This window comes from Pelobates fuscus, chromosome 5, assembly GCF_036172605.1.
Source record: "Pelobates fuscus isolate aPelFus1 chromosome 5, aPelFus1.pri, whole genome shotgun sequence".
In the NCBI taxonomy this organism is placed as follows: Eukaryota; Metazoa; Chordata; class Amphibia; order Anura; family Pelobatidae; genus Pelobates; species Pelobates fuscus.
This window is the reverse complement of record NC_086321.1, coordinates 239,368,626-239,382,059: the sequence shown is the minus strand read 5'-3', so window position 1 is coordinate 239,382,059 and position 13,434 is coordinate 239,368,626. Positions and strand designations below refer to the sequence as shown.

The 13,434-nt window shown below is 34.0% G+C and overlaps 1 protein-coding gene across 3 annotated transcripts in view; it reads left to right on the top strand.

Moving 5' to 3' along the window:
• TTC39B (tetratricopeptide repeat domain 39B) overlaps nucleotides 1–12,035 on the top strand; it is a 175,413-nt gene extending 163,378 nt beyond the window's left edge. For 2 of the 3 annotated variants that reach the window (XM_063455158.1, XM_063455160.1), the window contains 7 exons: nucleotides 950–1,041; nucleotides 1,721–1,841; nucleotides 3,182–3,293; nucleotides 5,210–5,327; nucleotides 6,460–6,576; nucleotides 10,676–10,774; nucleotides 11,472–11,559. In XM_063455158.1, the coding sequence (XP_063311228.1) occupies nucleotides 950–1,041; nucleotides 1,721–1,841; nucleotides 3,182–3,293; nucleotides 5,210–5,327; nucleotides 6,460–6,576; nucleotides 10,676–10,774; nucleotide 11,472 (660 nt within the window). In that variant the 3' untranslated portion in view covers nucleotides 11,473–11,559. Of the gene's footprint in view, nucleotides 1–949; nucleotides 1,042–1,720; nucleotides 1,842–3,181; nucleotides 3,294–5,209; nucleotides 5,328–6,459; nucleotides 6,577–10,675; nucleotides 10,775–11,471 lie in introns of all 3 variants that reach the window. The other variant, XM_063455159.1, reaches the window with a different exon arrangement.
• The last annotated feature ends 1,399 nt before the right edge of the window (nucleotides 12,036–13,434 follow it).

The following is a 13,434-nucleotide window of genomic DNA, read 5'->3' as shown; positions in this document are numbered from 1 at the left end:
GAGGTGTAAGTCTAAGTAAGGACTAGGGCACTATTGATTCGGAATAAAATGTTGTATTTCAAACACTGGAGTGTGCCTTAAATTGTATCTTGTCATTTTGATTTTCTTTTTGTACCTGGTACATATAGATAAGCTGTGTTTGTATTTTCCTTCTGCTGTGTAATCTGCGCATATCCACTTAAAATACAGATGGTGCTCACCCAGCTGGCATTAGGTGTGACATTAGACCAAATATTTTTCCATATATTAAGATTTCTAAATCAAATGGGTATTTTGAATATTCCTATCGCTAGGCATGCAAAGTCGTCATACACATTTAAATAATGTATTGTATCTATAAATGATTATATGTATGTGAACATTTCCGTGTCAGTCGTTCAGTTCAACGTACTTCTAAAGAAACACTTCCACTGCATGAACAGCTTAAAATCATGTATTTGGTTATGGGGACATGAGTTTCCTCTGCCTCCCAGCTTCCAACCTGTCCGTGCTTCAGTTTATCAGTTTATATAGGCAAATGACGATAATACTTTTCAAACATTGTTGTATGAATGCAAATAGATTTTAGTGTTAATTCCATCTATAGCATGTAATAATTATAATTTAATATATAGTTAGTTTTGTCTTTGCCGCACAGTGAGACGTTTCTTAAAATAAATTTCAAGAGCATTTTAATTATTGTTAGATTACACCCGTATTCACTACCAATTTGTTTATTTGTATATGTGTTGGTAATGCATAATGTATGGTTTACTATTGTACAGTACTGGGTTAAATATTATCTATTGTACTTGTCTGGATGGGGAATTTGTCCACTTATTCTTGTACTTTTTACTGAGCATACCATACACTCAGCTAATTTATACTTTTTTTTTTTTTTTTGTACATGTTTTTTTTTATGGTTTTTACTTTATTCTGCTAATTCTTTTTAATTATTCTTAATATTTAGGCAATTTATGTATACCAAAAAGCTGCCATCTTAAGCATGCTTCCTGATGAGGTTGCAAAGACCACAGGAGAAGATATAGTTGCTTTGTTCAGGTAAAATTTTCTGTTTATCATGCAGTAGGAACCCGGAATAAATCTGATACTGAGATGTAGTGTAAATGAAAAATCTGTTTTGGTCAGGGTGCATTTTTATTTTTTTATCCCTAGATTATAGATCAGTCCCTTCTGTGTAGGATATGAGGCTTATTAGAAGTGTATTTTAATAATAATTCCATACATGTAAAAGGAGGCACATGAACACAAATGGGAGAATGGAAACTTAAAAGAATTAGAAGAGGCAAAGGGGGACCATTGAATATTTCTTTAGTCTCTATTACAAACTGGAGGAGACCTAATAGGAGGAGGAGATTGTGTACGTTTTTTATAGGATCCTGCTGGAACTTCTTCTTAAACTGAAATAGAACCATACAGAATTACATGGGAACCATCCTTTTTAGCACTTTTCTTAATTTGTTGTGTGCATATAAAATGAATCTATTGGAGGAAACCAATATTGGTGCTTCATCTAACACATTGCCAAAGTACCGTATTTATGAAACTAAGGAAAAGGGAGAAGCATATATCCCTACCTTATGAATTCTATAGCATGTTGCAATATACTACTTTGTGGTTATTTGAAAATTAGCTTAGGTGTTGGTTTGTTTTTGCTTATCAGCCTTCGATATTTGTATTTCTTACCATTGTTATTTGATGACTGAAATACGTTTTGCAGGCAGGTGGAGAGTTTAAAACAAAGAATTGCAGGAAAGTCGATACCAACAGAAAAATTTGCAGTCAGGAAGTCTCGACGTTATGCCTCATCTAACCCTGTAAACCTGGTTCTGCCAGCCCTGGTAAGATTCGGTGACTTGGTATCAGGTTATTATGTTGTGATTATAGCAAACCTCTGGTATTCCAAACTTTGTGGACTACACTTCTCTAAAACTATAGTTCCAAAGGTTAGCCATCACTGTTATACACATAAGTTATATACATGAGCTGAGCTTTCACTATCTGACTGGTATTTGATATCTTTGATTTCCTTAGCCTAATTTTTGGGGTAAATTAATGGGAATCTTGGTACATAAAATATATAATGTTATAAGCATTATTTATTCAAAGCAGTTTGCACTATTATCTGTATTTATGTATTTCTTTTCATATATGCTGTGAGATGTGTCGATCTGGGGCCATCTACTTATTATTGAGTATCATAACAACATTTACAATTTTACACAATCTATCTATACCTCTTTTGGATTTATCACCTAAACTTCTATTTCACTATATTGCTCCAGTCTTGTTTATACATTCTCTTTTGTTATATACATGTGATGTACAATGTATTTTACGCTAGTCAAATGAACCACACTATTTGTTGTAACTGACAAGTAGAGGAACTTGATGGAAAAGTCAGGGACAAGCACTTTCGTATATTTCACAAGGTAAAGGCACTGAGTTTGCTCAATAAATGCTTCACACATGATTTAAACTCTAAATTCTGTGTTACATTTGGCAGACTTAAACTAAAAAAAAAAAAGCATGGGAAATGTAAATCTGGTGATTCTTCTGCAGAATGCAAATCATGCTGTTTTAATTGTAAATGTTAAGAAAATAATCACAGAGAATTATAGCAGGAAATGTTTTTACACTGGCAGGGTTATTCGCTAAAGTGAGAATTCAAAGTAAATTTCAAATTTAAGCCTAAATTAGCAGAAGTGACATCCTAGCTGCCTTAGAGAATTTTTCCAGTTCAGTTATTTCCACCATAAATTTGAAATTCACTTTAAATTCTCACTTAAGTGAATTACGCAGCTAGTTTAATGGAATATAGGTTTTAATTATTATTTTAAATAAGGAATGTAATATGTTATGCATTTATTCAAAGTCACGTGTAAAATATAAACTAGTCTAATTGATAGACACATTAGACCGACTTGAACAAAATGTGATGCATGCTTTTCAAGTGAGCCTGCATGCTGCAGGAAATTTTACTATTAAGGTAGAAGATGTAAAAGTTCAAAAGATTTAAGGTCCAGATACTTATGGTCCACCTACTTGCAAGTATCCAGAAAAAAAGGTATGATGTTCAGTCTGTCATACTTTATGCACATTGCTAATATATATCAACATCTGGAGAACTTAAAAGCATGAAACATTTGTGTGTTCATTAAACATTTGATTACCTTTGCAGGAAATGATGTATGTATGGAATGGGTTTACAATAGTTGGTAGAAGGTCAGACCTCACTGAAAATTTGTTGGTCACTATTGAAAAAGCAGAAACTGCCTTGCAGAATGACAAAAGTAAGTCAAATCTCAATTGGCAGTGCCATTTATATATGTTTTGTTTCTTCTTCTTGCATGACCTCCTAAGAGGGAGAAATCTACTGAAATAGCAGTCATTGGCCACATGTATCTATTTTATAGTTCTTACTGTATGTAGCACTCTTATACAGAGCTCTTTACAAATTAAGAAAAACACTTTGTTGTAAAAAAAAAAAAAAAAAAGTGGTTGATACAAAATGATCTTCAGCTTCCTATGGTATAATTATAATGGAAACCAATGTAATATTTCAGCTGATATTTTCACTTTAATAACTGTGCCCTAGTATTAGTTTTTGAGTGTCTGGGTTTTATTTGGACTATCTGTTATCTGTACACTTTTTTTGGTGGCCTTGTGGGAGAGAGCAGTGATGGCTGTGCCATTAATTCTATGTCAAATATCTATAGAACATAGAATGCACACTATTTCAATCTCAAAAAACGTAATTTTATTATGTACAAAAAGTACCAGAGTAAAAACATACAAGAAAAATAAACAAAATGACAGAAGCAAGGGCAAATACAATAACGCAATGGTAATTTATCAAAAAAATTCCTTACAAGCCATAAGACTGAAACACGAGTCACCAAAACCCCCAATGTTTCGGCACCAACTGGCTGCCTTTATCAAGGGTACCCACCCTTTACCCTTTACCTTTATCAAGGGTACCCACCCTTTACCCTTTACCAAAAAAAATCCTTACAAGCCACAAGACAGAAACACGAGTCACCAAACCCCCCAACGTTTCGGCACCAACTGGCTGCCTTTATCAAGGGTGTCTTACCATTGATTTTTAAAGAGGCAAAATTACATTTTGATTATGTGAAACCATACCCCTTTTTTATACGAAAGCACCTTATTAGCATTTGCAATGGCAGACCGGCATGCTCCAACCTAGTTGTCTGTCTATAATTGTTCCAAAGTCCTTTTCATTTAATGCTATCCCTAACTCAACCCCATTTAATATACAAGTGGTTTGTGGGTTCCTTATTCCAAAATGCATGACTTTGCATTTATCTATGTATTTATGTATTGATTTCATCTGCGACTTGCCTGCCTACTTTCCCAATTTACCCAAATGTCTCTGCATAGAAGTAATGTCATGTGTAGACTACATTGTCTCCACTTCTCAAGTATTTTTATTAGACTCCACTTCAAGTATTTTTATATTGTCTAACCTAGTTGCAAACACAGACAAATTACTTTCAATGCCCACTTCAAGATCATTTATAAACAGGAAGTGGACCAGGGACAGAACCCTCAGACACTCCGCTTACCACTTGGGTCAAATTTGAAAATTCGTAATTTACAGCTACTCTCTGTACTCTATCTGTAAGCCAGTGTTTTACTTGCAATTGTTCATCTAAACCAGGGGTAGGCAACATTTATGGCACTCCATGTATTATAGACCACATATCTCTTGATTCTTTTCCAGCATTGTGGCTGTTAGAGCATTATAGAAGATGTAGTCCATAACATATGGAGTGCGGAAGGTTGCCCACCCCTGTTCCTTTCTTCTTCTTTTTTCTTTTTTCATATGTATGAAAGATTTCTGGAAAAACTGACACACACATTAAATGTGTCAGGCTTAACATACCTCAGAAATAGAAAGACTTATATCCTTAACATTTGACTGTGAGCCCCATGTCGATTGTAGATATTTATAGATCCCATCAGACTCCAGATTTAATGTTGCTTCAGGTGACAGAAAAAAAAAAGTCTAACAATATATATGAAACCATTTGATACAGAGTGATGACTGCCAGTAACATTAGCCTGTGGTGTTATATATATATATATATATATATATATATATATATATATATATATATATATATATATATATATATATATATATATAATTTTTTTTTTTTTTTTTTTTTTATATATCTCTCAGACCAAACTGAATACACTACAGATGACCAGTGCCTAGTTCAGCTGCTGAAGGGTCTTTGCCTAAAACACTTGGGCAGATTACTGCAGGCTGAGCTTTGCTTCAATCAAGTAATTCAAAGGTAAGTGCAAATCTCTGTCACTGTGAAGCCTCAACATCTGCAATATATAAATGACACATACAGGAGAAGTAGATCTACACGTTTGTTCACTAAATAATGCACTGCAAATTGTGAAGCTTGGACACACCAATTTAGGAAGTATAATGTGCATATTGAAAACCAAAAACAATGTGATAAGCACACACAGTAAAAAAGGTATATTGCCTCTTAATACAAAAAAGTCTTCTTAACTTTTTGATTACATATATTAGCCCTATATAAAGATGAAATAGAGCACAACATAGTGTAATCTGTCAATTTGATTGGGAGTATGTGTTAAAATACAGATCACTCACAATTTTCTGAGCCCATTAAAATTGGCTCTGGACTTATAGAGCATATAGGTTTCCTTGTGGACATAAAATGGATGTCCTCTAGTGGTTAGGATCCCAAAAGATGCAGAATCACTGGAATCAGGAACTCCAAGAAGTGGTAAATATATTTAAAACATAAAAACATAAAGTGCACAACGCGTTTGTTTTCTTCTCTTGAATATCTCTGTGTTTGTATCTACTTGTATTCATGTCATCATGTTATGCTGTTGCAGACTGATATAAAGTATATTTCTGATTTCAGTATGGGTTATATGGGCCAAGCATGGGTCATTCTAGAATGGAGTGAGCTCAAGTTTATTCAGTGTTCACGTAATAATTCACAAGAGCAGCAAGATGAAGAACACCATAGTACAAAACATAAGGATTTTTTGTAATAGTTTATGCAAAATAAATAGTTGGTATATGGCAAATACAAAAAAAAATGGCAAAACCATAATTCTAGTAACAAAAAATAAATAAATACAACACACTGCACAAGATCAGCATTTTACCAGTATTTTCAGGTAGAAATAATTTTGTTTCTGATTTGGCAGATCAACCTCTTTTTGTAAATTGAACCAGTTTATTTTATTATACAACACAGTGCATACACAAAACTAATTTTATGGAACATAAACTGGTATACGTAATGTTGTTAACATGCATGCATATCTTCTAAGTATATAATTAAACTGTTTCCATGTGAACATGCTCTGCTAGTATGTAATCACGTTTTATTAAATTAGTAATAATTTGTTTCTTTGATTTGATTTTTATAGTGAAAAGCGAATCAAATATGATCACTATTTACTTCCATTTTCCTTTTATGAATTGGGATTGCTGTACAAACAGCAAGGAGATAAAGATAAAGCCATAAGATTTATTGAATCTGCAAAGTAAGTAACATTTTGAATGAGTTAAATACTGGTTTTAGTATTTATACATATGCTTATGCATAGTTTAACTTGGCTTGAAAACTAAACTCTGACACAGTACCAGAGGTAAAACAGCAAATTGTACTAAATTGAAATCCAAATTCCGAAATTTGGGCAAAGAGTTTTGATCTAGAAACATTTTAAACTTGGTAACAGTTTGGCTGTTTTAACTTACGTTTTGCAATTGGATTTACAATTCACTACCATTCAATGTTTAGTCAATAAACTCAAATATGTTGAAACACAGTACAGAAATGGTGGTAGTGCTTTAATAAGGGAATGTTATGAAACATGGATCCTTTTGTGCAACAATAGATACTTTCCCAAAAGGGGACAAATTATCTAGTACATTTTTGTTACTAATAAACTTTGAAACTTTGAAACTTTTTTTTGTATAGTTTTAATTGCACTTGTTTTCTAAACTACTTATTCCATTTTAGTACAGATCAGTATTATTGTTGATATTCTCATTACCTTAAGTCTATTTTATTCAAATATTTTTTTTTTTATCTATTGTCCATTGAGACATGAACTGATTTGGGGGGACAGTGTAGCCTGGGAAAATATGCTATGAATTTTTATGTGCACCCTTTGTATTATGTGTGTTTTACATCTTTATTACATTACTAATTGAGTCGTCTTGTCATAACCAGATGTGTTTTTGTCTTTGTGCTGTTTTGTTATATCAATGATACCTAAAGGAAGCTGACTTTTGTCAAACATTAAGAAAAAAAGTTGACTTATTCAAAGATTACATGCATATAGAATATAACATGAACCCAAAATGGTGGTGATACCATTTATTTTAAGCAGCAAAAATAAAACAAATTAAACCACCAGTCCAAATCCAGACAAGTGCACATTATCAGACCACAAAGAAGTTGAAATACTACCAACATTATTGGACCAAAGACCTTGTCAACTGTGAACAGGCAGTGGTGCATCTGGTAGGGAGTAAATGCACCACTCAAGAAGTCAGGAGACATGTGTTTGTGTCCGGCAGTAGTAGTGAAAAATTACCACTCCCCACCAAATGCCTGTGTATATTAGTCAGTGCATCTCTCTGTGTGGTTCTATAGGTTTGTGTGTATGTGTAAGTATCTGTGTTTGTGCAAATGTATGTATCAATTTTCTACATTTATAAAATCTAACGCAAAATGTCATATTTCAGGCTCTGCATCTGCCATGAAGGATTATATACCAAATGTTGTTGTTTTATATTGCTTTAGTAAATATTGTATGTACTTGTATCCTAATTCATGTGGCCCAAAGGTAGATCCCTAGATGTATTAGAGCCATGCTTACCCTAAGAGTGGCAATGGGTATTTGAGATCTATGTCTTCAATTATACAATTGCAATGTGGCCCTTTCTGTTCCAGTTTTTATTTTACATGCTAGCTTGTGAGATTTACAGTGATAGAAGCACTGACATCTAAAGATCTAGTACTCGATCTTCTGTTTCTCTAGATCATTGTTTCTTTTTCTGCTAATTGCTTTTGGGATGTGTCCTCCGTGCTTAATGACTTCCTACATAATCCATTAATCTCCGTTAAAGTTGGTAAAAAGTTTATACAAATATGTACTTTAAATGCAAGGCTTTGGATGAACTGTGTAACCCATTTGTATCAAGTCAAAACAAGTGTTCTTCTGGAGCAAAGTGCTAACTAAATAAAAGTAATTGTAATGAAAACAAATGTTGCTTACCAAGTGCTGTGTCCTATAAGAGAAATTTTGACTTGCTAAATCTGACCCTCTCTGCCACATTTCCCTGGCACATCTATAGATGAATACATGAAAAAATAAGTGAAAATAGAGGCACTTTTATATGAAGGTATTCTGTAATATTGGATTGCATCAGATGCATTTTGTTTCTACTGGGCAAAAAATACAGAACACCTGTCTTGGAAATATAATACTTTACTTGTGTTGGAGTCCAAGTAAAATTCATATCACAAGAGTGCACATGGGTGACTTGGTACCAACAGGCAGAATCCAGAGAGCTTTCTTTAGCATTGTTTGAGCTGTTTGCATTCTGGCCTCTGGACATAGCTACATTTGGCTCTAAACCAGGCATCTCAAACTCCAACCCCCAGATGTTGCCTAACTAAACTCTCATGATTATCTGTCCATTTAATGCATTCAAAGACTTCTGAGAGTTGTAGACAGTCCACATTTGGGAGGCCCAAGTTTGAGATAACTAACTATTAACTGCCTCCAGAATATGGTTAAATATAAGATTTCTGTTATCTATTCTTCTGTGCTGATCCTCAGAAAAAAACATTCCTTCTTCTTTCTTTGTTCGGCTGTTGTCATGGACATCTCTAATATTTTGAAGTCTCGTAGTGAATATCTTCATTTTATCTTTGCAAGTATTAATCTTCTGCAACCTATCCTTTCTCTACTTATTTCTACTTCCATTAACATGCACAGATTAATTCTGGTCTATCAAAAACGCCTGTGGGATACATGTTCAAGTCTTCTCTATCTCTATAATGAAGGGAGAACGGAGATCCACACCATGCAGAAAACAGTGAATCTCAAACAGTTTAATGTTGGACAACATTTTCTTCTTACATATTTTTTTTTTTTAAATAAGCTACTTTTATTACCTCTGCTACACTATTTTTAAGAGATCTGTTCTTTCCTTATTCTTCTACAAAATCTTCTAAGCCTGTTTGGGACATATGTTGATGGACTAATTCGTTTTTGAAGAATATCTTTGATTCTTAGAGACCTAAAACTATCCCTTTACTTCCCTCTAGACAATGAGGAAGCCGAAAAATGACTTTTTTATTTACTTATCTAGACTATAAGGAAACCGCTAGAGAACTTTGTTTTATATTTTACATGCAGAACAATCCCTTTGGTTTATAATCTATCCCAGGTATGCCCACTAATAAAAGGAAGGCATTCCATTGTTGCTTAATAATGCACATGACACTGTAACATATAATCGTATTTAAAAGCCAGTTTGAAAGGTTGTAGCATGATTGTTTAAAATATATTATTACAGCTAGAAGTATTCTCACACAATTCTTGACCTGTGCGAAGGTGTCTGACTGCGTGCCATAAACCCAAGTTGCTTAGTTTAGGAAAGCAAGGAGACATTTCTCCTTTGAACCTTGAGTGTGCTTCATTCATTACAACAGCGGAGGCAAGGGAGAAACAAATGGTGAACCGTCTCTATCCACTGTTGGAGTAGACCAAATTAAAGCACTTCAGAAAGTATATAGGCTCTAGACTCTTTTGCATTTGGAGCATGGCCACAGATGTACCTATTGTGCTCTCTGTAGTTACACTAGTGTGGATGATACTGGTCGTGAATACATTCAGTAAGGGCTCATGGCAAGTATAAGTATCGTGGATGGCATCTGTTTCTCATTGAACAAAGGTGTTTTGTTTTTTTAAATAGCTGAGAAACCTCCAATATTTGACTATTTGGGGAATATATTATGGAGAGTGCAATCTCATTTTGTGTTTTGTTTTATTGTCTAACATTCTGTTAACTATTTGAAGATTTGACCTTGACCTTCTGGTTATTGAAGTATCCACCAGTACTTGCAGTGCCCTTAGTTTATTCTCTTACTGGTGTCTGTTAGATATAAGGAACCTGTTGTCTTCCATCCTTAATTTGTGGTGGTAGGGATATATTTTAACCTTCTGTATATATTGTCGTACTTTATTGTTTTGTATTTTGCATGCTTTCTCCTCTCTTGCTTAGAACGTATGTCGTTTCTAAGCTATAACCTTTTTCCGGGTTGTATTTTTTTGTCTTGTCTATCTTGTCTGTTGAGCACACAATTCCTTTTCATTTGTGTATTCATAGCCTGGGGTTATGCTACTGTCATGTTCTATTACTAAAATCCAGTCATAGTTTTGGAAAATCATTTGAAAGAATATCTATAAGTCTTCTACTGCTACACTCTCTTGGACCTTGTGTTTTCTAATGGTATCCATACTCTTTGTGTTTTCAAGCCTAGCTCGTCTAGGCTTTATGAAGGTTGATTATACAAGTATATGATGGAAGACTGTGTAGCTAACAAGTGCCCTATCATTACAGACAAAACTACAAAGACTATTCACTGGAATCCAGACTGCATTTTAGGATTCATGCAGCGCTCAACAGTCTAAAAGGTTTACCACCATCAACTCCTCCTTGGTAATTTAAATATGACCGATACAACTTGGGACATGGAATAATCCAGCTACAATTTATGAAGACTGGAAATACTCTTTGATGATTCCTGCTGAGTCTGAATCTGTTGTTATTTGTATTGCTATATGCTTATGTTCCAAAAATGTACTCCCCCCCCCACCCCCATAAAAGATACATTCACACAGTCAGATGTCAGTCTGTGTCTTGAAATAATTCTAACTTCTGCTGATAGTTTTTGTAATTATGTATTAACACAAAATTATTTTTAGCTAATTTGAACCTGACTCCGTTCAATGCTTGGCTGACATTGAAATCCACACTGAATTTCTTAGGAATTGATTAAAAGAAGCTATGTTATGTCTCAATGGATCTCGAGTGGGATAATCAAAATAATAATTCATTTATTTATCAGTAAGCATTAGGCTTAACCTCTGAATAGTAGTATTGTTTTGTGCTTCTCAGTTGAACTATTGTCTGTCTGCTGATGAGATCCTTACTTATTTGCTTAGATGTGATTATTATTTTTGTAAATATTTTTTTTTTTGTCTGTGATGCACAATAATCATTATTTGAGATGCTGAATATCTACTGTTTTTTTTTTTTTTTTTCTACTCCGGCAGCTTTTCAGTTGGAAAGTATTAAAAAGATATATAAAAAAAAAAATGTATTTGTATGATAACCATTTATTCTGCTTTTACAGATTCAACTACAAAGAATATTCAATGGAGTCAAGATTGCACTTCAGGATTCATGCAGCTCTCAGCAGTCTAACTGATACACCAGCATTAACTCCGTAATGATCCATTGAGTGATGGCTGTGCAATGTATTGGGGTTTCAGCTGCTGGTGTCTAGTGAGAGATGTGTTGACCGAACAGAGATGCTCAGTCAGATGAATTTAAATTCCAATTACTGTTATCCTCTGTGATCCAATCTGTTGTTTCATGTAGCAATTATTTTCTATGGTGATTGTACTATAAAATTATAAATATATATAAAAATATACACATGTTCTATACTTAGAAAACCGACCATAATAAAAAAATAATGTGGATATATATTTTGTTTCATGAAAGAGAATAATTTATGACTACTCTGACTTGAATGAAAATACTTTAAAAACAATTAGTAAAATCTGATATAAAAACAATGTCTCATGGTGTTTTTCATTTAAATTTTTGTATATTACGTTAAATGTGTTAAATGCGAGATATGTTGTAAACATCAAAGAGCAGGAACAGTATGCATTAAAAATATTACAACATATTAGTGTTTTTTTTTTGTTTTTGTCAACATTCTGGACCAGAGGATGCATAACTTAACATATTAATAATTTATTGTATTGTCAGGAATGGGACGTACAGGTTTCTGTGAATGAAGCAAAATAGATCCTTTGTCTCTTTAGATATTATATTGCTGACAATTAGAGTATGCACAGTTAGGTGATTATTAAGATGCCAATCAAGATGAGGCAGATTATATACCTACCTGTTGTGTCAAATTCTGGTTGTGCAATACACAGTCAGTGTTGTGCAGCATCAAATATATTAATTTTAGAATTATGCTTTAAAGCCAGACGTGCTATGATGATGTAAGAATGACCGAAAACTACAAAATTTTAATTGACCAAATTTGTAATCCTGGCTCTGAAGTTAAGGCCTGAAATTAACTTCATCGCTTTATTAATGATGCATGAAGGTACTCTGCTGGTGCTTGGTACGCCCACTAAAATTGTAGATTATGCTAGCTTTAGTGTACCTATAATCTTAATTTTATTAATGACAGGAGGCGAGTATTTGCTTAAGTCTCTCTTTACTAGAACTCCACAGCAGCACAGAAAAACAACCAATCAGAAAAAAGTTAGGTACTATAAAACTCCCCTCCTCATGCATCATTTCCTCTTTCAAGCTGCGACAAAAACAGAACAAAAAGCAGAAAACATAATGGGGAGAAACAAAGTCCTAGATACGATGAATACAACGATGTCCACCATCCGAGAAGAACTGCCAAACCAGATAGTGTTGATGGACTGTAAACTGAAACGAGAGAAAAAAACAGAACCAAACAGGTTGATTATCCAATGAAAAAGTATTCTGAATAAACATGCGTGCACCCAATGTAACAACCAAAATTACCTTAAAACGAAGATATCCCAACCCTACTTATGAAAATAAACATAGATATAAGAACAGGTGACAGGTAGCAGAGACAACAGAGTTGCATACGTACCTGATTAATCCAATTTTTTTAACATAAAACAAGGGTGGGAAAAGAATGGGTGGGAAATACTCGCCTCCTGTCATTAATAAAATTAAGATTATAGGTACACTAAAGCTAGCATAATCTACAATTTTATAACATGACAGGAGGCTTCGTATTTGCTGTTTCAACGCTCAGACAACAAATCCAACGCTGTTTGTTTCGCTGGTACCTATTCTCGGAGCTACCCGAGGAATCCTAAATGGACTTTCCAACTGCGATAGATGACAATACACCGATCGATGGAGACGTCAGCTGAAGAAGTATCCCAAAAACTGAAAAAACAACGTCCGTTGACAGATCCATTGTACGTGGGGATGCAACCTGTTGCCTACCAGCTGGTCCATGAGCTGACAAGCCGCCCTATTAGCCATTTCCCTGCAGTGAAAAAAATTTTGAAAGTTCT